Genomic DNA, 24,102 nt, shown 5'->3' with positions numbered 1-24,102 from the left:
AAGAGAAATCTTCCTCCCAGGGTTGTGAGAATATGAACATGAAGGAGACGTTAACGATCAATTAAAGTCACGCCAACAAACACCGGTATTTATTCATTGACTTTCTCCGTTGGGAGTTTGTACATTTCCAGTTTTTGTTTTTTTTTGGTAAAAACATATAAAACATAGAAAATATCGTCATCCGCTACAAATAACTATAAATATTATTATTTTTTTTAAATTATATGAAAAAAATATAGCTAGAAAATAGACTTTGAAGAAAAGCCCTTAGGTGTGGATCCGTCAGGTTGGAGGACATATTGAAGGACCACCCATTGAAGAATGGCCATCTGTGTTTCCAGCTCCTACGCAGGTTTATGTGTCTCTATGGTTTCAGACTACAAACAATTCCTGTAGTCAGGGGACTACAACCTTCGATCTGTGGCCTCTACGGATGGCTACAGGGCTGACAGCAGAGGAATGGGGGGTAGCGGAGTAAGAGATGACTGAGGGATCAGGCTACACAAAGACTTTTATCTTAGATGGATGGAGGGAGAGCAATAAAAAATTGGGCATTTTATGCCTTTTAATGGGTAAACTGTGAATTGATTTTGTGGGTGTCCACTACATGCTTTTATAGGTTTCAGAAATTTTTTTTTATCGTTTAAATAAAATAGATTGTTTTACCGCACAATAAAAACTGCATTAAAAAAAAACAATAGTAGTATTGAAATTTTTTTTTGCAATTTTTTTTTTCACTATTTCAGTGCATTATCTGGTAAAAAAGAATGGGGTCAATCAAAACTGAAACTCGTCTCGCGCAAAAAATAAATGAAAAAAATACAACCCACATATGGCAATAAAGACGAAAAAATAAAAAAAAGTTTTTGCTTTTGCAAGAAGGGGAGGAAAAATAAACGGGAAGAGCAAAAATGAAAAAATCACGTGTGAAGGAAGGGGTTGAAGTGGCGCTGTCCAAAAGAAGGGAGACTTAAAAGGGCGACCCCTCTCGTCTATAGGCAAAACCTTCTATAGGTTGAAAGACCAGTGTTGCCAAGTGGGTGCCATATTAATATGGGGCAAGTTGAGTGGAAGGTTCCAAAATGTAAGATTTTCTTAAAAATATTTATTTCTCTGGTGTGTTCTTTCTATGCTTTCTCCATTATTGATAGTTCTATACTGATCCTAAATGTTGGATTATTTGATTTGGCCAAAAATAGGTCAATAATTTCCAATGTAAAGTCCTATCGTGTGCCCTAAACAGTGGTGCAGCACTAAGCTTCTTGGCCGAGACACAAAATATTTACTAGGGTCCGTCCACCCAATCTTTGCACTACAACTGGTCCTAATTGATCTCCACGTTGCAGAACTTCCCAAATCTAGGATCTCCCACCCTTCATTCAATGCCCACATGGGAATGGTGATAGTCTGAAGGTCACGAGCAGTGTATTACCTAAGTTCAAGATAAACCAGTCCTTGGAAATATAGAAAATTAATGTCCATGAAGTCTTGGATTGTTCGATTCTTGCAGAAGATTCACATTGGCCATCGTTACAATTCCTTGTCATGTCTCAGACATTCTTAGATGGTTGATTGCCAGTTCCCAAAAGATGCCTAATGTTTCGGCGGTAGCGTCAAGTATTAGTACCGTAGTCATGATTAACAACAAATTGCACGACGTAGCTCGACTTTTAATATCCTCGTCAGTATTAAGTCTCAAGGCTGAAGAAGGCATGTCAGAAGTGCAGAGGCTGTAAAGTGCTTGTCGAGCCTAGCGGTGTAGTGTTATCATCAAGGACATGCTTCCCATATAAGTTCAGGCACATTAGTTTAAACCAAAAATATCTTCAACTTTGTGCATAGAAAATACGCTAACCCCACAAGTCTCCTGCGCTCTCATCATCTGACTATGGCCACCGAGCCATTAGATGCCCTCACCGGAAACTGTCGAGCATCTAAGAGATCTTTATACTGCAGCTCTGGAGTTACCATTCGAACACAACGTGTCCGAACCTCAGGAGGGAGATCTTTCCGGACAGCCCATCCTAGGATCTTCTCCTGCCCAAACTGAAAAGGCTTAATGGCTTCTTCTTTAATGTGTTCTGCCCCTACAGGCTCCGAGCCCTCAAGACAAAGTTTAGCCAAGTAATGTCTCCTATCTTTCAGCTTTTTGACCTCAATGTCCATCTTTAGACGTCCAAAATGTTCCACCTTATCCCAGAACGTACGGTTAAAGTAAGAGTAGAGGTACCAGTCGAGAGTATTCCACGCCCTCAGTCTCTCGACGTCTCGACGGTCCAGTGGTCTTGAAGTGCCACGGCTGTTCAGTTTGAAGGTCACTACATCATCGAGGTCCCAACACAACTCTTCCTTCAGGAGAATCACCGATTCATCGAAGTGTTCGGCAAGAAGAACCAAGTTAAATGTGTTCTCCACCGCTTGGATTCCGGCTTTTGCGTAAGTTTCCGTAAATGGAACATCAGAATTAAATCCGAGATCGTACCATAATGGGTTTCGGGCATAGTGGTTGGATCTCTCACCTTGTCGATAGTAATGAGATGGGTGAGAAATAAATGCTTTAAAGTTAGGTGCCTTCTTGAAGGCCGACGATACAGCACGATAATAGGAATAAGATGACTCGGCCATGGTGGCTGGGTCCCGAAGAATGGTAAAGTAGAAAGAGTCTGGAGGCATCACTTTCCGAACCTGTGAAAAAAATTATAGTTTCATTAAAAAATGGAAAATCGGAGCAACTCGATAACTTTTTAACGTCCCTTTCCCAGAGAAGTTACCTGGGTTATATATGTTTTATATATATTAAAACAAAATTAACAGAATAAAGCAAGTGTGAATAGGTACAAGCAACTATGACAGCATATATACAAACTAAAGCATACAGCAGCCTCTGTAAGCGCTAAGATGTCTGCAAACATTGAATATATGACATTTGGATGCATAATCACTGTATAGACTATACTTGTAAAAATGAAGGTGCTTAGTGAACAAACTGGCCAATTCATGTGGGCTCACCAACCATGACAAGGTGTACTTGTTTTGCATGAGGTGCTGGTCAATTTTTTGTAGTATACTGTTGGAGGTGGTGACTTCCTACATATTCGGCAGAGCTCCCTATCCTCCCATCAGTCTGAGGTTGTTTTTAATTAGTGTTGGATCCCACCTGCCTTTTATATTTGAAGCCTGAGAGAAGCATGCTTAATTAATATTAGGTATAAAGTCTCATGAAAAAAAAATCACCTTGTTGTGGCTGGTGGGCTCTAGTGAATTGTCCAAGAGCCCGATGGTGCAAAATCTTGAATGCAAGCCAATTTCAAAACTAATTTATAGCCCAAAATGCATGCAAATGGTTTCCATATATGTTAACGGATGTCCATAGAGAGTGTAACATTACTTTTCACTAAAACCATTTTTTCTTTAGTGGATTCTTAACTGATGTGTTATTTCCTTACAGTGATTCAGTCTCATGGTACAGGCTGACACTGCTGATAGTAATGTTCTGTAACATGGAAATAGCTTGTAAAATATACACAATGAAATGTAGGAGTAGCTATAAATCAAAGGCTTAGACATACTTGTAATGTCAGTCTGCTGCTTGTGTCAACCTGGTTAATATCAAGCCTTTTTTTCCTGAAAGTCAGAACGTTCTCCTAAAATTACTGGTACTGGAAGATGTGTAATAAGTACAATAGTGGACAACCGTCTAATATGTACGGGGGCTTCCCGACAATTCCCCTAAATAAGATGTTGTGGGAAAGGAGGACTGTGCGTTCTCAGGGGTGTCTTTTGTTCTCAAGGATGAAGAGCCACCAACAACGACAATGGTCTGCTCACCATCGAGAACACGTGTATCCTTGGCCAAGCAGAGCGTCCATGTTTGTGAGGGAGCAGTCAACTAAATGAATGTTTGGCCCATAAGTAACGAGTGTGAATTGCCAGTCTAATAGAAAAAAAATGATCTCTTCAACCTTTAATGTTCTGTAGGATAAGAAGAGGTGGGAGCAATAGTGGCAATGCCAGTAGGCTGTATGTAAAGGTATGGAAAAAATGTAGTTTTTTTTTTGGAGGGAATGAAGGGGCAGGACTTGCTTTCGACATGGTAATGACAGCTTATCACAAGACTTAGGTGTTACCTCGGGATAATTGAAGCGCATATGGTGGCACAAGATGTCGTAGTGCGGCCGAGAGGATGCATTGTATCCCTTCACTCGATGAGACAGGAAGGAATTCGGATAGTTGAATTGATACTTGTAAGGAAGAGCGAAAAATAAACCATTCAAGTCGCCGTAACGGTGCAGAAGGTTCAGTATGGTGCTCCCGGCTGTCTTGTGCGTCTTCAGAAACATGATGTGCCGCTTAGGTTGGCACGTCCGGTCGGAAGGCTGAGGCACCGTTACAAGGCGAAGTGGAGATATTTGGTGGGACCTGAAGACATGGAAAGGCCGCATTAAATTACAGTAAAGTTTGGGAACTAGAAGACACAAAAAGTCCTTGCCCAATAGCACCGGAAGCCGAATGATACTCAAGAGCAGTATTCCCAATTCTGGTTGGACGCTGCCAACAAACTGATTCCGTATAGAAAATTGTTGGATAATTTTTCCTTTTAGTGGTGCAACAATTGTCACACTGGAGTCTCATCGAGAGCACACAACATCCTTCTGCCCAATATAAGTGGACTAATTCTATAAATGGTAAGTTTTCTAAGCTCTGGTGCAGATTTTTCTTGAGACGAAGGATGTCCAGTCTACGCATTGGACCACAATGCAAATCACCAGACTCAACTTTTGCAGACACTGAACTAGCAGGGGAAGCTGGAAGATTTCATCTGTGAAGCAAGTGAATGCAGAAATACAGCTCTGGAGTATGATACTGGCTCTAAGATAAGTAATGTATGTAGAATCAGTCACAACCCTAAACCTCTACATCACCCAGATTTCAGAGGAAAGGTCCCGTGTCGGTGGGCAACCTGCTCCATGTTGTGTTATGGCAATTGATAGCGTTAATCTCTTCAAGTCTCTTCCACTCATGGGAGCTCATTTTCTTACATTCAATGTTCAACCCCGATTTCCAAAAAGTGAAAAACGTGGAGAAAACAAGAATGCAATGATTTGGGAAACCCTTATCGCCATATTTAATCTACAACAGAACCTAGAACAGATGACAAGTTGGACCTTGGACATTTCACCATTTCGTATGAAAAAATGAATTCATTTAGGCTACGTTCACATTAGCGTTGCGCCGACGCGCGCGTTTTGCGACGCGTGCGTCGTTTTCCGACGAAAATCGGACGCACAGAAAATGCTACATGTAGCGTTTTCTTGCGTCCGACGCTAGCGTCGGAAACGACGCACGTGGCGAAAAATGCCACCAAAACGACGCACGCGTCCCCTATGTTAAACATAGGGGCGCGTAGCCGCTGCGTCGCCGCTGCGTCGCCGCTGCGTCGCCGGCGCAACAGCGACGCACATTGGCGGAACGCCAATGTGAACGTAGCCTAAGACATTGATGGTAGCGACACATCTCCAAAAAGTTGGTCCCGGGTCATGTCTATCATTGTGTAGCATCCCGTCTTCTTCTTACAACAATCTGTAAACATCAGGGAAGTGAGGAGACAATTGATGAAGTTTTGGGAGATGAACGTTGTCCCATTCTTGTCTGATGTAGGAGTCTCATTGCTCCACAGTTCGGGGTCTTTGACGGATTTTTTGATTCACAATGCACCAAATGTTTTCTATTGGTGAAAGGTCCGGACTGCAGATGGCCGGTTCTTCTTCTGTGGAGCCATGCTGCTGAGATGGATACAGTATGTGGTTTATGATTGTCCTGCTGAAATATACAAGGCCTTCCCTGAAATAGACATTGGCTGGATAGAGCACATTATTCTAACACCTCTATATAAAGCTCAACATTCATAGTTCCTTTCAAGATATGTAAACTGCTCAAATTGTAGACACTAATGCCCTCCATACCATCAGAGATGCAGACCTGTGTGCTGATAACAAGCTGGACGGACCTTCTCTTCGATAACTAGCTGGATGGTCATTCTCTTCGATAACTAGTTGGATGGTCATTCTCTTCGATAACTAGCTGGATGGTCATTCTCTTCGATAACTAGCTGGATGGTCATTCTCTTCGATAACTAGTTAGATGGTCATTCTCTTCGATAACTAGTTGGATGGTCATTCTCTTCAATAACTAGCTGGATGGTCATTCTCTTTGATAACTAGCTGGATGGTCATTCTCTTCGATAACTAGCTGGATGGTCATTCTCTTCGATAACTAGCTGAACGGTCCTTCTCTTTGATAACTAGCTGGACGGTCATTCTCTTCGATAACTAGTTGGATGGTCATTCTCTTCGATAACTAGCTGGATGGTCCTTCTCTTCGATAACAAGATGGATGGTCCGTCTCCTCCAGAGTCCACAGGACACAGTGTTCGTCATTTCCATAAAAAAATTCACATTTTGATTCATCCGACCACAGAACAGTTTCCCATTTTTCAATAGTCCATTATAAATGGTGCTTTGGCCCAGAGAAGATGGCAGTGTTTATGATTCAGCTGTCACTTGCATTTGTGGATTGCACTGTAAACTGTGATCACAGGCAATGATTTCTGGAAGTATTCCTGAGCCCATGCAGTGATTTGCACGGCTAAATCAAGCCAGTTATTAATGCAGTGCCTCATGAGGGCATGACATCCAATATTGACCTTCGGTCTTGTCCCTTGAATTTTTCAAGAATCTCTGAATCTCGTGATGATATTATGTACTGTAGGTGATAGGATGTTCAAAGTCTTTGCAATTTTACGTTAACATTTTTCTCAAATTTTTCCACATTTTTTAGTTGCAGTTGTTCACAGATTGATGACCTCTGACCATCTTTACTTCGGAGAGACTCTGCCTCTATATCATGCTCACAGTCATGTGACTTAGTTGAAAATTGACCCTCCAGCTATTTTTCATTAGTACCACTTACTTTTGCAGCCTTTTTTCTAAAACCTGTCCCAACTTTTTTGAGATATGTCGCTGGCATCAATTTGTAAATTAGATTTTCAAATGAAATGGATAATTGTCCAATGTTCAACGTCTGATCCGTGTCCTATGTTCTGCTCTGAATAAAATATGGCAACTAGAGATTTCCAAATCATTCCATTCTTGTTTTTTTTATATCTTACATAACATCCCACATTTTGGGGACTTGGGTTTTTATATTCTTTAGATAACTATTACTTACATTTTTTTTGTCTCTGAAAGGTTTCTATATCCCTATAGTATTTAGGCTTTATATACTCTATGGGCCCAATTCATTAAGACTGGCGTTGTACACACTAATCTTATGACATGTCTCCTATGTCTCCTCAGCTTTCTGTGTCTCCTCTGCCTTCTTCTCCCCGGTCTTTTGTCTTTCCTGTCTCATATGTCGCCCAGAGCTTCAATGGTCCTTGTTCTTCCTATGTATCTCCAGCTTTCTGTGTCACCCCTGCCTCCTTTGTCTACTGCTTCTCATATCTCATCTGCACTTGTGTATCCGACCTCTGCCTCCTCTTTCTCCTATGTGAATCACGTCTCTTCTGTCTTTCTTAGCTCCTGTCTCCCCTGCCTCCTATCTCTTTCCTATCTATTGTGTCTTCCCTGCATACTATGTCATTCCTACCTCTTGTCTCTCTTGCATCCTGTGTCTCCCCTACATTTTATATCTCTACTGCCTTCTGGAGGTTCGGCTCCAGGTTTTCGTGGGCCCTGGGCGAAAGAGTCTCAGTGGGCCCCTTTAACACATACCACAATTCATGATGCACAGATACAGCAGAGAAATATAGGTATAGTACAATGCCAAAGATTTCACTTCTAACATTACATGAGTGATATCTATTGTACATTCTACAATAGGTCAGAAACCAGAGCGTATAGTCCTCCATACAGTATAATGAGCCCCATATAATGCTCCAAATAGAATAGTGAGCCCCACATATTGCTCCATACAGTACAATGAGCCCCATATAATGCTCCATACAGTATAATGAGCCCCATATAATGCTCCAAATAGAATAGTGAGCCCCACATATTGCTCCATACAGTATAATGAGCTCCATATAATACTCCATACAGTATCCATATATTGTTCCATATAATATAATGAGCCCCATATAATGTTCCATTCAGAATAGTGAGCCCCATATATTGCTTCATATAGTATAATGAGCCCCATATAGTGCTCCATACAGAATAATGAGCCCCATATAATAATCCATACAGTATAATGAGCCCCATATATTGCTCCACACAGTACTATGGGCACCACATAGTGCTCCATACAGAATAATGAGCACCATATAATGCTTTATAAAGTATTATGGGCCCCCATATATTGCTCCATACAGAATAATGAGCCCCATATATTGCTCCATATAGTATAATGAGCCCCATATATTGCTCCATACAGAATAATGAGCCCCATATATTGCTCCATATAGTATAATGAGCCCCATATATTGCTCCATACAGAATAATGAGCCTCATATATTGCTCTAAACAGTATAATGAGCCCCATATATTGCTCCACACAGTATTTTTGGCACCATATACTGCTCTATACTGAATAATGAGCCCAATATATTGCTCCAGTGTATAATGGACCCCATGTATGATGTTCCAGTGTATAATTGGCCCCATATATGATGCACCAGTGTATTATGATGAGCCTATATATGATGCTCCAGTATGTAATTGCTCCATATATGATGCTCCAGTGTATAATGGGCCCCATATATAATGCTCCAAACATTAAAAAAAAAAGAAAATGAAATACCTCTTGTCGCTGGCCGCTGCTCTGCTCCGGACTCCTCAGCATCTTCCGGATCTATGCACTGTGACTGTTCAGGCACAGGGCACAAAGTCCTGCTGTCATCGCATTTTCTGACCTGAACGGAGACGCGGAAGATGCCGCAGTGGTGGAGCAGAGAGGTATCGCAAATGCCAGGGCCATGAGCAAGTGGGGGTCTTACTCACGGGCATCGGAACTGGCATAGTCATCGGGCCCCCAGAATGCTGGTGTCCCCAATGGTGAGTGGGCCCCCTTGCCTGCTCAGGGCCCCGACACTTGCCAGGGTGCTGACACCGGTCATGGCCTTCTGTATCTCCCCTGCCTTCTGTGTCTACCCTGCCTTTTGTATCTCTCCTGCCTCCTGTGTCTCCCCTGCCTTTTAAAGGGAACCTGTCACCCCCAAAATGGAAGTTGAGCTAAGCCCATCGGCATAAGGGGCTTATCTACAGCATTCTGTAATGCATTCTGTAATGCTGTAGATAAGCCCCCGATGTATCCTGAAAGATGAGAAAAAGGTTATATTATACTCACCCAGGGGCGTTCCCGCTGCAGTGGGTGTCGCGGTCTGGTCCAGCACCTCCCATCTTCTTACGATGACGTCTACTTCTTGTCTTCACGCTGCGGTTCCGGCGCAGGCGTGCTTTGTCCTGTTGAGGGCAGAGCAAAGTACTGCAGTGCGCAGGCGCCGGGAAAGGTCAGAGAGGCCCAGATCCTGTGCACTGCTGTATTTTGCTCTGCCCTCAACAGGACAAAGTACGCCTGCGCCGGAGCCGCAGCGTGAAGACAAGAAGTAGACGTCATCGTAAGAAGATATGAGGCCCCGGACCAGACCGCGACGCCCACTGCAGCGGGAACGCCCCTGGGTGAGTATAATATAACCTTTTTCTCATCTTTCAGGATACATCGGGGGCTTATCTACAGCATTACAGAATGCATTACAGAATGCTGTAGATAAGCCCCTTATGCCGATGGGCTTAGCTCGGGAACGCCCCTGGGTGAGCATAATCTAACCTCTTTTTCTTATCTTTCAGGATACATTCCAAAATGCTGTAGATAAGTCCCTGATGCCGGTTGGCTTAGCTCAACTTCCATTTTGGGGGTGACAGGTTCCCTTTAAATGTCTCCAGCCTTCTGTGTCTCCCCTGCTTTTTATATCTCAACTGCCTTCTGTGTCTCCCCTGCGTTTTATATCTCTCTTTCCTTTTATGTCTCCCCTGCCTTCTGTGTCCCGCTTTTTATATTTCTCCTGCCTTCTGTATCTCCCCTGCTTTTTTATCTCTTCTGCTTTCTGTGTCTCCCCTGCATTTTATATCTCTCCTGCCTCCTGTGTCTCCCCTGCCTTTTATATCTCTCCTGCCTCCTGTATCTCCCCTGTCTTTTATATCTCTCCTGCCTCCTGTGTCTCCTCTGCCTTTTATATCTCTCTTGCCTCCTGTGTCTCCCCTGCCTTTTATATCTCTCCTGCCTCCTGTGTCTCCCCTGCCTTTTATATCTCTCCTGCCTCCTGTATCTCCCCTGTCTTTTATATCTCTCCTGCCTCCTGTGTCTCCTCTGCCTTTTATATCTCTCCTGCCTCCTGTGTCTCCTCTGACTTTTATATCTCTCCTGCCTCCTGTGTCTCCCCTGCCTTTTATATCTCTCCTGCCTCCTGTGTCTCCTCTGCCTTTTATATCTCTCCTGCCTCCTGTGTCTCCCCTGCCTTTTATATCTCTCCTGCCTCCTGTGTCTCCTCTGCCTTTTATATCTCTCCTGCCTCCTGTGTCTCCCCTGCCTTTTATATCTCTCCTGCCTCCTGTGTCTCCCCTGCCTTTTATATCTCTCCTGCCTCCTGTGTCTCCTCTGCCTTTTATATCTCTCCTGCCTCCTGTGTCTCCCCTGCCTTTTATATCTCTCCTGCCTCCTGTGTCTCCTCTGCCTTTTATATCTCTCCTGCCTCCTGTGTCTCTCCTGCCTATTATATCTCTCCTGCCTCCTGTGTCTCCTCTGCCTTTTATATCTCTCCTGCCTCCTGTGTCTCCCCTGCCTTTTATATCTCTCCTGCCTCCTGTGTCTCCTCTGCCTTTTATATCTCTCCTGCCTCCTGTGTCTCCTCTGCCTTTTATATCTCTCCTGCCTCCTGTGTCTCCTCTGCCTTTTATATCTCTTCTGCCTCCTGTGTCTCCCCTGCCTTTTATATCTCTCCTGCCTCCTGTGTCTCCCCTGCCTTTTATATCTCTCCTGCCTCCTGTGTCTCCCCTGCCTTTTATATCTCTCCTGCCTCCTGTGTCTCCCCTGCCTTTTATATCTCTCCTGCCTCCTGTGTCTCCCCTGCCTTTTATATCTCTCCTGCCTCCTGTGTCTCCTCTGCCTTTTATATCTCTCCTGCCTCCTGTGTCTCCTCTGCCTTTTATATCTCTCCTGCCTCCTGTGTCTCCCCTGCCTTTTATATCTCTCCTGCCTCCTGTGTCTCCCCTGCCTTTTATATCTCTCCTGCCTCCTGTGTCTCCCCTGCCTTTTATATCTCTCCTGCCTCCTGTGTCTGCCCTGCCTTTTATATCTCTCCTGCCTCCTGTGTCTCCCCTGCCTTTTATATCTCTCCTGCCTCCTGTGTCTCCCCTGCCTTTTATATCTCTCCTGCCTCCTGTGTCTCCTCTGCCTTTTATATCTCTCCTGCCTCCAGTGTCTCCTCTGCCTTTTATATCTCTCCTGCCTCCTGTGTCTCCCCTGCCTTTTATATCTCTCCTGCCTTCTCTGTCTCCCCTGCCTTTTATATCTCTCCTGCCTCCTGTGTCTCCTCTGCCTTTTATATCTCTCCTGCCTCCTGTGTCTCCCCTGCCTTTTATATCTCTCCTGCCTCCTGTGTCTCCTCTGCCTTTTATATCTCTCCTGCCTCCTGTGTCTCCTCTGCCTTTTATATCTCTCCTGCCTCCTGTGTCTCCTCTGCCTTTTATATCTCTCCTGCCTCCTGTGTCTCCCCTGCCTTTTATATCTCTCCTGCCTCCTGTGTCTCCCCTGCCTTTTATATCTCTCCTGCCTCCTGTGTCTCCTCTGCCTTTTATATCTCTCCTGCCTTCTCTGTCTCCCCTGCCTTTTATAGCTCTCCTGCCTTCTCTGTCTCCCCTGCCTTTTATATCTCTCCTGCCTCCTGTGTCTCTCCTGCCTTTTATATCTCTCCTGCCTTCTGTGTCTCCCCTGCCTTTTATATCTCTCCTGCCTCCTGTGTCTCCCCTGCCTTTTATATCTCTCCTGCCTCCTGTGTCTCCCCTGCCTTTTATATCTCTCCTGCCTCCTGTGTCTCCCCTGCCTTTTATATCTCTCCTTCCTCCTGTGTCTCCTCTGCCTTTTATATCTCTCCTGCCTCCTGTATCTCCCCTGCCTTTTATATCTCTCCTGCCTCCTGTGTCTCCCCTGCCTTTTATATCTCTCCTGCCTCCTGTGTCTCCCCTGCCTTTTATATCTCTCCTGCCTCCTGTGTCTCCTGTGTCTCCCCTGCCTTTTATATCTCTCCTGCCTCCTGTGTCTCTCCTGCCTTTTATATCTCTCCTGCCTCCTGTGTCTCCCCTGCCTTTTATATCTCTCCTGCCTCCTGTGTCTCCCCTGCCTATTATATCTCTCCTGCCTCCTGTGTCTCCTCTGCCTTTTATATCTCTCCTGCCTCCTGTGTCTCCTCTGCCTTTTATATCTCTCCTGCCTCCTGTGTCTCCCCTGCCTTTTATATCTCTCCTGCCTCCTGTGTCTCCCCTGCCTTTTATATCTCTCCTGCCTTCTGTGTCTCCTCTGCCTTTTATATCTCTCCTTCCTCCTGTGTCTCCTCTGCCTTTTATATCTCTCCTGCCTCCTGTATCTCCCCTGCCTTTTATATCTCTCCTGCCTCCTGTGTCTCCCCTGCCTTTTATATCTCTCCTGCCTCCTGTGTCTCCCCTGCCTTTTATATCTCTCCTGCCTCCTGTGTCTCCTGTGTCTCCCCTGCCTTTTATATCTCTCCTGCCTCCTGTGTCTCTCCTGCCTTTTATATCTCTCCTGCCTTCTGTGTCTCCCCTGCCTTTTATATCTCTCCTGCCTCCTGTGTCTCCTCTGCCTTTTATATCTCTCCTGCCTCCTGTATCTCCCCTGCCTTTTATATCTCTCCTGCCTCCTGTGTCTCCTGTGTCTCCCCTGCCTTTTATATCTCTCCTGCCTCCTGTGTCTCCCCTGCCTTTTATATCTCTCCTGCCTCCTGTGTCTCCCCTGCCTATTATATCTCTCCTGCCTCCTGTGTCTCCTCTGCCTTTTATATCTCTCCTGCCTCCTGTGTCTCCTCTGCCTTTTATATCTCTCCTGCCTCCTGTGTCTCCCCTGCCTTTTATATCTCTCCTGCCTCCTGTGTCTCCCCTGCCTTTTATATCTCTCCTGCCTTCTGTGTCTCCTCTGCCTTTTATATCTCTCCTGCCTCCTGTGTCTCCCCTGCCTTTTATATCTCTCCTGCCTCCTGTGTCTCCCCTGCCTTTTATATCTCTCCTGCCTCCTGTGTCTCCCCTGCCTTTTATATCTCTCCTGCCTCCTGTGTCTCCCCTGCCTATTATATCTCTCCTGCCTCCTGTGTCTCCTCTGCCTTTTATATCTCTCCTGCCTCCTGTGTCTCCTCTACCTTTTATATCTCTCCTGCCTCCTGTGTCTCTCCTGCCTTTTATATCTCTCCTGCCTTCTGTGTCTCCCCTGCCTTTTATATCTCTCCTGCCTCCTGTGTCTCCCCTGCCTTTTATATCTCTCCTGCCTCCTGTGTCTCCCCTGCCTTTTATATCTCTCCTTCCTCCTGTGTCTCTTCTGCCTTTTATATCTCTCCTGCCTCCTGTATCTCCCCTGCCTTTTATATCTCTCCTGCCTCCTGTGTCTCCCCTGCCTTTTATATCTCTCCTGCCTCCTGTGTCTCCCCTGCCTTTTATATCTCTCCTGCCTCCTGTGTCTCCTGTGTCTCCCCTGCCTTTTATATCTCTCCTGCCTCCTGTGTCTCTCCTGCCTTTTATATCTCTCCTGCCTCCTGTGTCTCCCCTGCCTTTTATATCTCTCCTGCCTCCTGTGTCTCCCCTGCCTATTATATCTCTCCTGCCTCCTGTGTCTCCTCTGCCTTTTATATCTCTCCTGCCTCCTGTGTCTCCTCTGCCTTTTATATCTCTCTTGCCTCCTGTGTCTCCCCTGCCTTTTATATCTCTCCTGCCTCCTGTGTCTCCCCTGCCTTTTATATCTCTCCTGCCTTCTGTGTCTCCTCTGCCTTTTATATCTCTCCTGCCTCCTGTGTCTCCCCTGCCTTTTATATCTCTCCTGCCTCCTGTGTCTCCCCTGCCTTTTATATCTCTCCTGCCTCCTGTGTCTCCCCTGCCTTTTATATCTCTCCTGCCTCCTGTGTCTCCCCTGCCTATTATATCTCTCCTGCCTCTTGTGTCTCCTCTGCCTTTTATATCTCTCCTGCCTCCTGCGTCTCCTCTGCCTTTTATATCTCTCCTGCCTCCTGCGTCTCCTCTGCCTTTTATATCTCTCCTGCCTCCTGCGTCTCCTCTGCCTTTTATATCTCCCCTGCCTCCTGTGTCTCCTCTGCCTTTTATATCTCTCCTGCTTCCCGTGTCTCCCCTGCCTTTTATATCTCTCCTGCCTCCTGTGTCTCCCCTGCCTTTTATATCTCTCCTGCCTCCTGTGTCTCCCCTGCCTTTTATATCTCTCCTGCCTCCTGTGTCTCCCCTACCTTTTATATCTCTCCTGCCTCCTGTGTCTCCCCTGCCTTTTATATCTCTCCTGCCTCCTGTGTCTCCCCTGCCTTTTATATCTCTCCTGCCTCCTGTGTCTCCCCTGCCTTTTATATCTCTCCTGCCTCCTGTGTCTCCCCTGCCTTTTATATCTCCCCTGCCTCCTGTGTCTCCCCTGCCTTTTATATCTCCCCTGCCTCCTGTGTCTCCTCTGCCTTTTATATCTCTCCTGCCTCCTGTGTCTCCCCTGCCTTTTATATCTCTCCTGCCTCCTGTGTCTCCCCTGCCTTTTATATCTCTCCTGCCTCCTGTGTCTCCCCTGCCTTTTATATCTCTCCTGCCTCCTGTGTCTCCCCTGCCTTTTATATCTCTCCTGCCTCCTGTGTCTCCCCTGCCTTTTATATCTCTCCTGCCTCCTGTGTCTCCCCTGCCTTTTATATCTCTTCTGCCTCCTGTGTCTCCCCTGCCTTTTATATCTCTCCTGCCTCCTGTGTCTCCCCTGCCTTTTATATCTCTCCTGCCTCCTGTGTCTCCCCTGCCTTTTATATCTCCCCTGCCTCCCGTGTCTCCTCTGCCTTTTATATCTCTCCTGCCTCCTGTGTCTCCCCTGCCTTTTATATCTCTCCTGCCTCCTGTGTCTCCCCTGCCTTTTATATCTCTCCTGCCTCCTGTGTCTCCCCTGCCTTTTATATCTCTCCTGCCTCCTGTGTCTCCCCTGCCTTTTATATCTCTCCTGCCTCCTGTGTCTCCCCTGCCTTTTATATCTCTCCTGCCTCCTGTGTCTCCTCTGCCTTTTATATCTCTCCTGCCTCCTGTGTCTCCCCTGCCTTTTATATCTCTCCTGCCTCCTGTGTCTCTCCTGCCTTTTATATCTCTTCTGCCTCCTGTGTCTCCCCTGCCTTTTATATCTCTCCTGCCTCCTGTGTCTCCCCTGCCTTTTATATCTCTCCTGCCTCCTGTGTCTCTCCTGCCTTTTATATCTCTTCTGCCTCCTGTGTCTCCCCTGCCTTTTATATCTCTCCTGCCTCCTGTGTCTCCCCTGCCTTTTATATCTCTCCTGCCTCCTGTGTCTCCTCTGCCTTTTATATCTCTCCTGCCTCCTGTGTCTCCCCTGCCTTTTATATCTCTCCTGCCTCCTGTGTCTCTCCTGCCTTTTATGTCTCTTCTGCCTCCTGTGTCTCCCCTGCCCTTTATATCTCTCCTGCCTCCTGTGTCTCCCCTGCCTTTTATATCTCTCCTGCCTCCTGTGTCTCTCCTGCCTTTTATATCTCTTCTGCCTCCTGTGTCTCCCCTGCCTTTTATATCTCTCCTGCCTCCTGTGTCTCCCCTGCCTTTTATATCTCTCCTGCCTCCTGTGTCTCTCCTGCCTTTTATATCTCTTCTGCCTCCTGTGTCTCCCCTGCCTTTTATATCTCTCCTGCCTCCTGTGTCTCCCCTGCCTTTTATATCTCTCCTGCCTCCTGTGTCTCTCCTGCCTTTTATATCTCTTCTGCCTCCTGTGTCTCCCCTGCCTTTTATATCTCTCCTGCCTCCTGTGTCTTCCCTGCCTTTTATATCTCTCCTGCCTCCTGTGTCTCCCCTGCCTTTTATATCTCTCCTGCCTCCTGTGTCTCTCCTGCCTTTTATATCTCTTCTGCCTCCTGTGTCTCCCCTGCCTTTTATATCTCTCCTGCATCCTGTGTCTCCCCTGCCTTTTATATCTCTCCTGCCTCCTGTGTCTCCTCTGCCTTTTATATCTCTCCTGCCTCCTGTGTCTCCCCTGCCTTTTATATCTCTCCTGCCTCCTGTGTCTCCTCTGCCTTTTATATCTCTCCTGCCTCCTGTGTCTCCCCTGCCTTTTATATCTCTCCTGCCTCCTGTGTCTCCCCTGCCTTTTATATCTCCCCTGCCTCCTGTGTCTCCCCTGCCTTTTATATCTCTCCTGCCTCCTGTGTCTCCCCTGCCTTTTATATCTCTCCTGCCTCCTGTGTCTCCTCTGCCTTTTATATCTCTCCTGCCTCCTGTGTCTCCTCTGCCTTTTATATCTCTCCTGCCTCCTGTGTCTCTCCTGCCTTTTATATCTCTCCTGCCTCCTGTGTCTCCCCTGCCTTTTATATCTCTCCTGCCTCCTGTGTCTCCCCTGCCTTTTATATCTCTCCTGCCTCCTGTGTCTCCTCTGCCTTTTATATCTCTCCTGCCTCCTGTGTCTCTCCTGCCTTTTATATCTCTTCTGCCTCCTGTGTCTCCCCTGCCTTTTATATCTCTCCTGCATCCTGTGTCTCCCCTGCCTTTTATATCTCTCCTGCCTCCTGTGTCTCCCCTGCCTTTTATATCTCTCCTGCCTCCTGTGTCTCCCCTGCCTTTTATATCTCTCCTGCCTCCTGTGTCTTCCCTGCCTTTTATATCTCTCCTGCCTCCTGTGTCTCCTCTGCCTTTTATATCTCTCCTGCCTCCTGTGTCTCTCCTGCCTTTTATATCTCTTCTGCCTCCTGTGTCTCCCCTGCCTTTTATATCTCTCCTGCCTCCTGTGTCTCCCCTGCCTTTTATATCTCTCCTGCCTCCTGTGTCTCTCCTGCCTTTTATATCTCTCCTGCCTCCTGTGTCTCCCCTGCCTTTTATATCTCTCCTGCCTCCTGTGTCTCCCCTGCCTTTTATATCTCTCCTGCCTCCTGTGTCTCCTCTGCCTTTTATATCTCTCCTGCCTCCTGTGTCTCTCCTGCCTTTTATATCTCTTCTGCCTCCTGTGTCTCCCCTGCCTTTTATATCTCTCCTGCATCCTGTGTCTCCCCTGCCTTTTATATCTCTCCTGCCTCCTGTGTCTCCCCTGCCTTTTATATCTCTCCTGCCTCCTGTGTCTCCCCTGCCTTTTATATCTCTCCTGCCTCCTGTGTCTTCCCTGCCTTTTATATCTCTCCTGCCTCCTGTGTCTCCTCTGCCTTTTATATCTCTCCTGCCTCCTGTGTCTCTCCTGCCTTTTATATCTCTTCTGCCTCCTGTGTCTCCCCTGCCTTTTATATCTCTCCTGCCTCCTGTGTCTCCCCTGCCTTTTATATCTCTCCTGCCTCCTGTGTCTCCCCTGCCTTTTATATCTCTCCTGCCTCCTGTGTCTCCCCTGCCTTTTATATCTCTCCTGCCTCCTGTGTCTCCCCTGCCTTTTATATCTCTCCTGCCTCCTGTGTCTTCCCTGCCTTTTATATCTCTCCTGCCTCCTGTGTCTCCTCTGCCTTTTATATCTCTCCTGCCTCCTGTGTCTCTCCTGCCTTTTATATCTCTTCTGCCTCCTGTGTCTCCCCTGCCTTTTATATCTCTCCTGCCTCCTGTGTCTCCCCTGCCTTTTATATCTCTCCTGCCTCCTGTGTCTCCCCTGCCTTTTATATCTCTCCTGCCTCCTGTGTCTTCCCTGCCTTTTATATCTCTCCTGCATCCTGTGTCTCCCCTGCCTTTTATATCTCTCCTGCCTCCTGTGTCTCTCCTGCCTTTTATATCTCTCCTGCCTCCTGTGTCTTCCCTGCCTTTTATATCTCTCCTGCCTCCTGTGTCTCCTCTGCCTTTTATATCTCTCCTGCCTCCTGTGTCTCCCCTGCCTTTTATATCTCTCCTGCCTCCTGTGTCTCTCCTGCCTTTTATATCTCTCCTGCCTCCTGTGTCTCCCCTGCCTTTTATATCTCTCCTGCCTCCTGTGTCTCTCCTGCCTTTTATATCTCTTCTGCCTCCTGTGTCTCCCCTGCCTTTTATATCTCTCCTGCATCCTGTGTCTCCCCTGCCTTTTATATCTCTCCTGCCTCCTGTGTCTCCTCTGCCTTTTATATCTCTCCTGCCTCCTGTGTTTCCCCTGCCTTTTATATCTCTCCTGCCTCCTGTGTCTCCCCTGCCTTTTATATCTCTTCTGCCTCCTGTGTCTCCTCTGCCTTTTATATCTCTCCTGCCTCCTGTGTCTCCCCTGCCTTTTATATCTCTCCTGCCTCCTGTGTCTCCCCTGCCTTTTATATCTCCCCTGCCTCCTGTGTCTCCCCTGCCTTTTATATCTCTCCTGCCTCCTGTGTCTCCCCTGCCTTTTATATCTCTCCTGCCTCCTGTGTCTCCTCTGCCTTTTATATCTCTCCTGCCTCCTGTGTCTCCTCTGCCTTTTATATCTCTTCTGCCTCCTGTGTCTCCTCTGCCTTTTATATCTCTCCTGCCTCCTGTGTCTCCCCTGCCTTTTATATCTCTCCTGCCTCCTGTGTCTCCCCTGCCTTTTATATCTCTCCTGCCTCCTGTGTCTCCTCTGCCTTTTATATCTCTCCTGCCTCCTGTGTCTCTCCTGCCTTTTATATCTCTTCTGCCTCCTGTGTCTCCCCTGCCTTTTATATCTCTCCTGCATCCTGTGTCTCCCCTGCCTTTTATATCTCTCCTGCCTCCTGTGTCTCCCCTGCCTTTTATATCTCTCCTGCCTCCTGTGTCTTCCCTGCCTTTTATATCTCTCCTGCCTCCTGTGTCTCCTCTGCCTTTTATATCTCTCCTGCCTCCTGTGTCTCTCCTGCCTTTTATATCTCTTCTGCCTCCTGTGTCTCCCCTGCCTTTTATATCTCTCCTGCATCCTGTGTCTCCCCTGCCTTTTATAGCTCTCCTGCCTCCTGTGTCTCCCCTGCCTTTTATATCTCTCCTGCCTCCTGTGTCTCCCCTGCCTTTTATATCTCTCCTGCCTCCTGTGTCTTCCCTGCCTTTTATATCTCTCCTGCCTCCTGTGTCTCCCCTGCCTTTTATATCTCTCCTGCCTCCTGTGTCTCTCCTGCCTTTTATATCTCTCCTGCCTCCTGTGTCTCCTCTGCCTTTTATATCTCTCCTGCCTCCTGTGTCTCCCCTGCCTTTTATATCTCTCCTGCCTCCTGTGTCTCCCCTGCCTTTTATATCTCTCCTGCCTCCTGTGTCTCCCCTGCCTTTTATATCTCTCCTGCCTCCTGTGTCTCCTCTGCCTTTTATATCTCTCCTGCCTCCTGTGTCTCCCCTGCCTTTTATATCTCTCCTGCCTCCTGTGTCTCCTCTGCCGTTTATATCTCTCCTGCCTCCTGTGTCTCCCCTGCCTTTTATATCTCTCCTGCCTCCTGTGTCTCCTCTGCCTTTTATATCTCTCCTGCCTCCTGTGTCTCTCCTGCCTTTTATATCTCTCCTGCCTCCTGTGTCTCCCCTGCCTTTTATATCTCTCCTGCCTCCTGTGTCTCCTCTGCCTTTTATATCTCTCCTGCCTCCTGTGTCTCCTCTGCCTTTTATATCTCCCCTGCCTCCTGTGTCTCCTCTGCCTTTTATATCTCTCCTGCCTCCTGTGTCTACTCTGCCTTTTATATCTCTCCTGCCTCCTGTGTCTCCTCTGCCTTTTATATCTCTCCTGCCTCCTGTGTCTCCTCTGCCTTTTATATCTCTCCTGCCTCCTGTGTCTCCCCTGCCTTTTATATCTCTCCTGCCTCCTGTGTCTCCCCTGCCTTTTATATCTCTCCTGCCTCCTGTGTCTCCCCTGCCTTTTATATCTCTCCTGCCTCCTGTGTCTCCTCTGCCTTTTATATCTCTCCTGCCTCCTGTGTCTCCTCTGCCTTTTATATCTCTCCTGCCTCCTGTGTCTCTCCTGCCTTTTATATCTCTCCTGCCTCCTGTGTCTCCTCTGCCTTTTATATCTCCCCTGCCTCCTGTGTCTCCTCTGCCTTTTATATCTCTCCTGCCTCCTGTGTCTCCTCTGCCTTTTATATCTCTCCTGCCTCCTGTGTCTCCCCTGCCTTTTATATCTCTCCTGCCTCCTGTGTCTCTCCTGCCTTTTATATCTCTCCTGCCTCCTGTGTCTCCTCTACCTTTTATATCTCTCCTTCCTCCTGTGTCTCCCCTGCCTTTTATATCTCTCCTGCCTCCTGTGTCTCCTCTACCTTTTATATCTCTCCTGCCTCCTGTGTCTCCTCTGCCTTTTATATCTCTCCTGCCTCCTGTATCTCCCCTGTCTTTTATATCTCTCCTGCCTCCTGTGTCTCCCCTGCCTTTTATATCTCTCCTGCCTCCTGTGTCTCCCCTGCCTTTTATATCTCTCCTGCCTCCTGTGTCTCCCCTGCCTTTTATATCTCTCCTGCCTCCTGTGTCTCCCCTGCCTTTTATATCTCTCCTGCCTCCTGTGTCTCTCCTGCCTTTTATATCTCTCCTGCCTCCTGTGTCTCCCCTGCCTTTTATATCTCTCCTGCCTCCTGTGTCTTCCCTGCCTTTTATATCTCTCCTGCCTCCTGTGTCTCCCCTGCCTTTTATATCTCTCCTGCCTCCTGTGTCTTCCCTGCCTTTTATATCTCTCCTGCCTCCTGTGTCTCCTGTGTCTCCTCTGCCTTTTATATCTCTCCTTCCTCCTGTGTCTCCCCTGCCTTTTATATCTCTCCTGCCTCCTGTGTCTCCTGTGTCTCCCCTGCCTTTTATATCTCTCCTGCCTCCTGTGTCTCCCCTGCCTTTTATATCTCTCCTGCCTCCTGTGTCTCCCCTGCCTTTTATATCTCTCCTGCCTCCTGTGTCTCCTCTGCCTTTTATATCTCTCCTGCCTCCTGTGTCTCCCCTGCCTTTTATATCTCTCCTGCCTCCTGTGTCTCCTCTGCCTTTTATATCTCTCCTGCCTCCTGTGTCTCCCCTGCCTTTTATATCTCTCCTGCCTCCTGTGTCTCCTCTGCCTTTTATATCTCTCCTGCCTCCTGTGTCTCTCCTGCCTTTTATATCTCTCCTGCCTCCTGTGTCTCCCCTGCCTTTTATATCTCTCCTGCCTCCTGTGTCTCCTCTGCCTTTTATATCTCTCCTGCCTCCTGTGTCTCCTCTGCCTTTTATATCTCTCCTGCCTCCTGTGTCTCCTCTGCCTTTTATATCTCTCCTGCCTCCTGTGTCTCTCCTGCCTTTTATATCTCTCCTGCCTCCTGTGTCTCCCCTGCCTTTTATATCTCTCCTGCCTCCTGTGTCTCCCCTGCCTTTTATATCTCTCCTGCCTCCTGTGTCTCCCCTGCCTTTTATATCTCTCCTGCCTCCTGTGTCTCCTCTGCCTTTTATATCTCTCCTTCCTCCTGTGTCTCCCCTGCCTTTTATATCTCTCCTGCCTCCTGTGTCTCCTCTACCTTTTATATCTCTCCTTCCTCCTGTGTCTCCCCTGCCTTTTATATCTCTCCTGCCTCCTGTGTCTCCTCTACCTTTTATATCTCTCCTGCCTCCTGTGTCTCCTCTGCCTTTTATATCTCTCCTGCCTCCTGTATCTCCCCTGTCTTTTATATCTCTCCTGCCTCCTGTGTCTCCCCTGCCTTTTATATCTCTCCTGCCTCCTGTGTCTCCCCTGCCTTTTATATCTCTCCTGCCTCCTGTGTCTCCCCTGCCTTTTATATCTCTCCTGCCTCCTGTGTCTCCCCTGCCTTTTATATCTCTCCTGCCTCCTGTGTCTCTCCTGCCTTTTATATCTCTCCTGCCTCCTGTGTCTCCCCTGCCTTTTATATCTCTCCTGCCTCCTGTGTCTTCCCTGCCTTTTATATCTCTCCTGCCTCCTGTGTCTCCTGTGTCTCCTCTGCCTTTTATATCTCTCCTTCCTCCTGTGTCTCCCCTGCCTTTTATATCTCTCCTGCCTCCTGTGTCTCGTGTGTCTCCCCTGCCTTTTATATCTCTCCTGCCTCCTGTGTCTCCCCTGCCTTTTATATCTCTCCTGCCTCCTGTGTCTCCCCTGCCTTTTATATCTCTCCTGCCTCCTGTGTCTCGTGTGTCTCCCCTGCCTTTTATATCTCTCCTGCCTCCTGTGTCTCCCCTGCCTTTTATATCTCTCCTGCCTCCTGTGTCTCCCCTGCCTTTTATATCTCTCCTGCCTCCTGTGTCTCCCCTGCCTTTTATATCTCTCCTGCCTCCTGTGTCTCCTCTGCCTTTTATATCTCTCCTGCCTCCTGTGTCTCCCCTGCCTTTTATATCTCTTCTGCCTCCTGTGTCTCCTCTGCCTTTTATATCTCTCCTGCCTCCTGTGTCTCCCCTGCCTTTTATATCTCTCCTGCCTCCTGTGTCTCCTCTGCCTTTTATATCTCTCCTGCCTCCTGTATCTCCCCTGCCTTTTATATCTCTCCTGCCTCCTGTGTCTCCTCTGCCTTTTATATCTCCCCTGCCACCTATTTTTTACTGCCTTTTGAATCTTCCCTGCCTTCTGTTTCTCCTACGTTTATTAAACGCCAATATGTTTTTCCTAGAGAGAGAAACTGTAGAGGAGACAAAGCGCAAATCTGGGTAACACTATAGAAGGATATGCAGGATTGCGCTCACATGGATACGTGTACATGTATACAGTAGAGGAGCACCCGGATATACCACCAATAATGGACCATTCCCATTTGGTCGCTCATGTATATTTAGGAACATTCCTCTGCGGAGGGTATAAATGCCAAACATTTAGGAAATGTTTTAATCTTGGGAAGCATGAGAAGACGGGGTCCCATGGGGATGTGTCCTCAGAGGCACACAGTGAGACGTGAGAACCAGTGAGTTGTAGCTGGGAAGATGTCCTCACGTGGTGGTCACAGACAATCCTGCAAGCTACAACTCCCGACATGCCCTAACAGCTTCAGGCCCGCAACGCTGGATCTGGGTTTTGTCATATAAAACTGCTCATACAATATTAATCACTGACATTATCCACAGGGAGCAGACTGTCCGATGATCACTCACCTCCTCGGGAAGTGGATGCCCAGAATCTGAATAGTAATGACGACGGTCATAAGAGCTATGAGGCCAAAACCCAGGATCTGCATCCGACAGACTTGACTAAGCCTCATTGTCCTGAATAGAAAGAAACAAAACATGTCATGACGACTTTGGCTTGATAATCTGAATAAATCCAGCGTCACTACATATAGAGAGGCATAATATGGATCTGTCTGCAGCTTGCACTAGGGGGATTTACCTATATACAGAGATACATAATAAGATCCTGTCTGCAGCCACCACTAGGGGGAGCTCCCTGTATACAGAGATACATGATAAGATCCTGTCTGCAGCCACTACTAGGGGGAGCTCCCTGTATACAGAGATACATGATAAGATCCTGTCTGCAGCCACCACTAGGGGGAGCTCCCTGTATACAGAGATACATGATAAGATCCTGTCTGCAGCCACCACTAGGGGGAGCTCCCTGTATACAGAGATACATGATAAGATCCTGTCTGCAGCCACCACTAGGGGGAGCTCCCTGTATACAGAGATACATGATAAGATCCTGTCTGCAGCCACCACTAGGGGGAGCTCCCTGTATACAGAGATACATGATAAGATCCTGTCTGCAGCCACCACTAGGGGGAGCTCTCTGTATACAGAGATACATGGTAAGATCCTGTCTGCAGCCACCACTAGGGGGAGCTCCCTGTATACAGAGATATATGATAAGATCCTGTCTGCAGTCACCACTAGGGGGAGCTCCCTGTATACAGAGATACATAATAAGATCCTGTCTGCAGCCACCACTAGGGGGAGCTCCCTGTATACAGAGATACATGATAAGATCCTGTCTGGAGTCACCACTAGGGGGAGCTCCCTGTATACAGAGATACATGATAAGATCCTGTCTGCAGCCACCACTAGGGGGAGCTCCCTGTATACAGAGATACATGATAAGATC

General features: G+C 47.4%; 1 protein-coding gene across 2 annotated transcripts in view; it reads right to left on the bottom strand.

Annotated features, from left to right (window-relative positions):
- Positions 1–61: 61 nt before the first annotated feature.
- The window catches only part of GAL3ST4 (galactose-3-O-sulfotransferase 4), a 58,291-nt gene continuing 34,250 nt past the window's right edge, over positions 62–24,102 (bottom strand). For both annotated transcript variants that reach the window (XM_069767367.1, XM_069767366.1), the window contains 3 exons: positions 23,157–23,267; positions 4,128–4,419; positions 62–2,685 (listed from right to left, as the gene is read on the bottom strand). In XM_069767367.1, coding sequence (XP_069623468.1) covers positions 1,879–2,685; positions 4,128–4,419; positions 23,157–23,263 — 1,206 coding nt within the window. In that variant the 5' untranslated portion in view covers positions 23,264–23,267 and the 3' untranslated portion in view covers positions 62–1,878. The remainder of the gene's footprint in view (positions 2,686–4,127; positions 4,420–23,156; positions 23,268–24,102) is intronic.

Source organism: Ranitomeya imitator, chromosome 4 (genome assembly GCF_032444005.1).
Source record: "Ranitomeya imitator isolate aRanImi1 chromosome 4, aRanImi1.pri, whole genome shotgun sequence".
Classification (NCBI taxonomy): Eukaryota; Metazoa; Chordata; class Amphibia; order Anura; family Dendrobatidae; genus Ranitomeya; species Ranitomeya imitator.
Note: the sequence above shows the minus strand (reverse complement) of the source record. Positions and strands in the feature narration are given on the sequence as shown.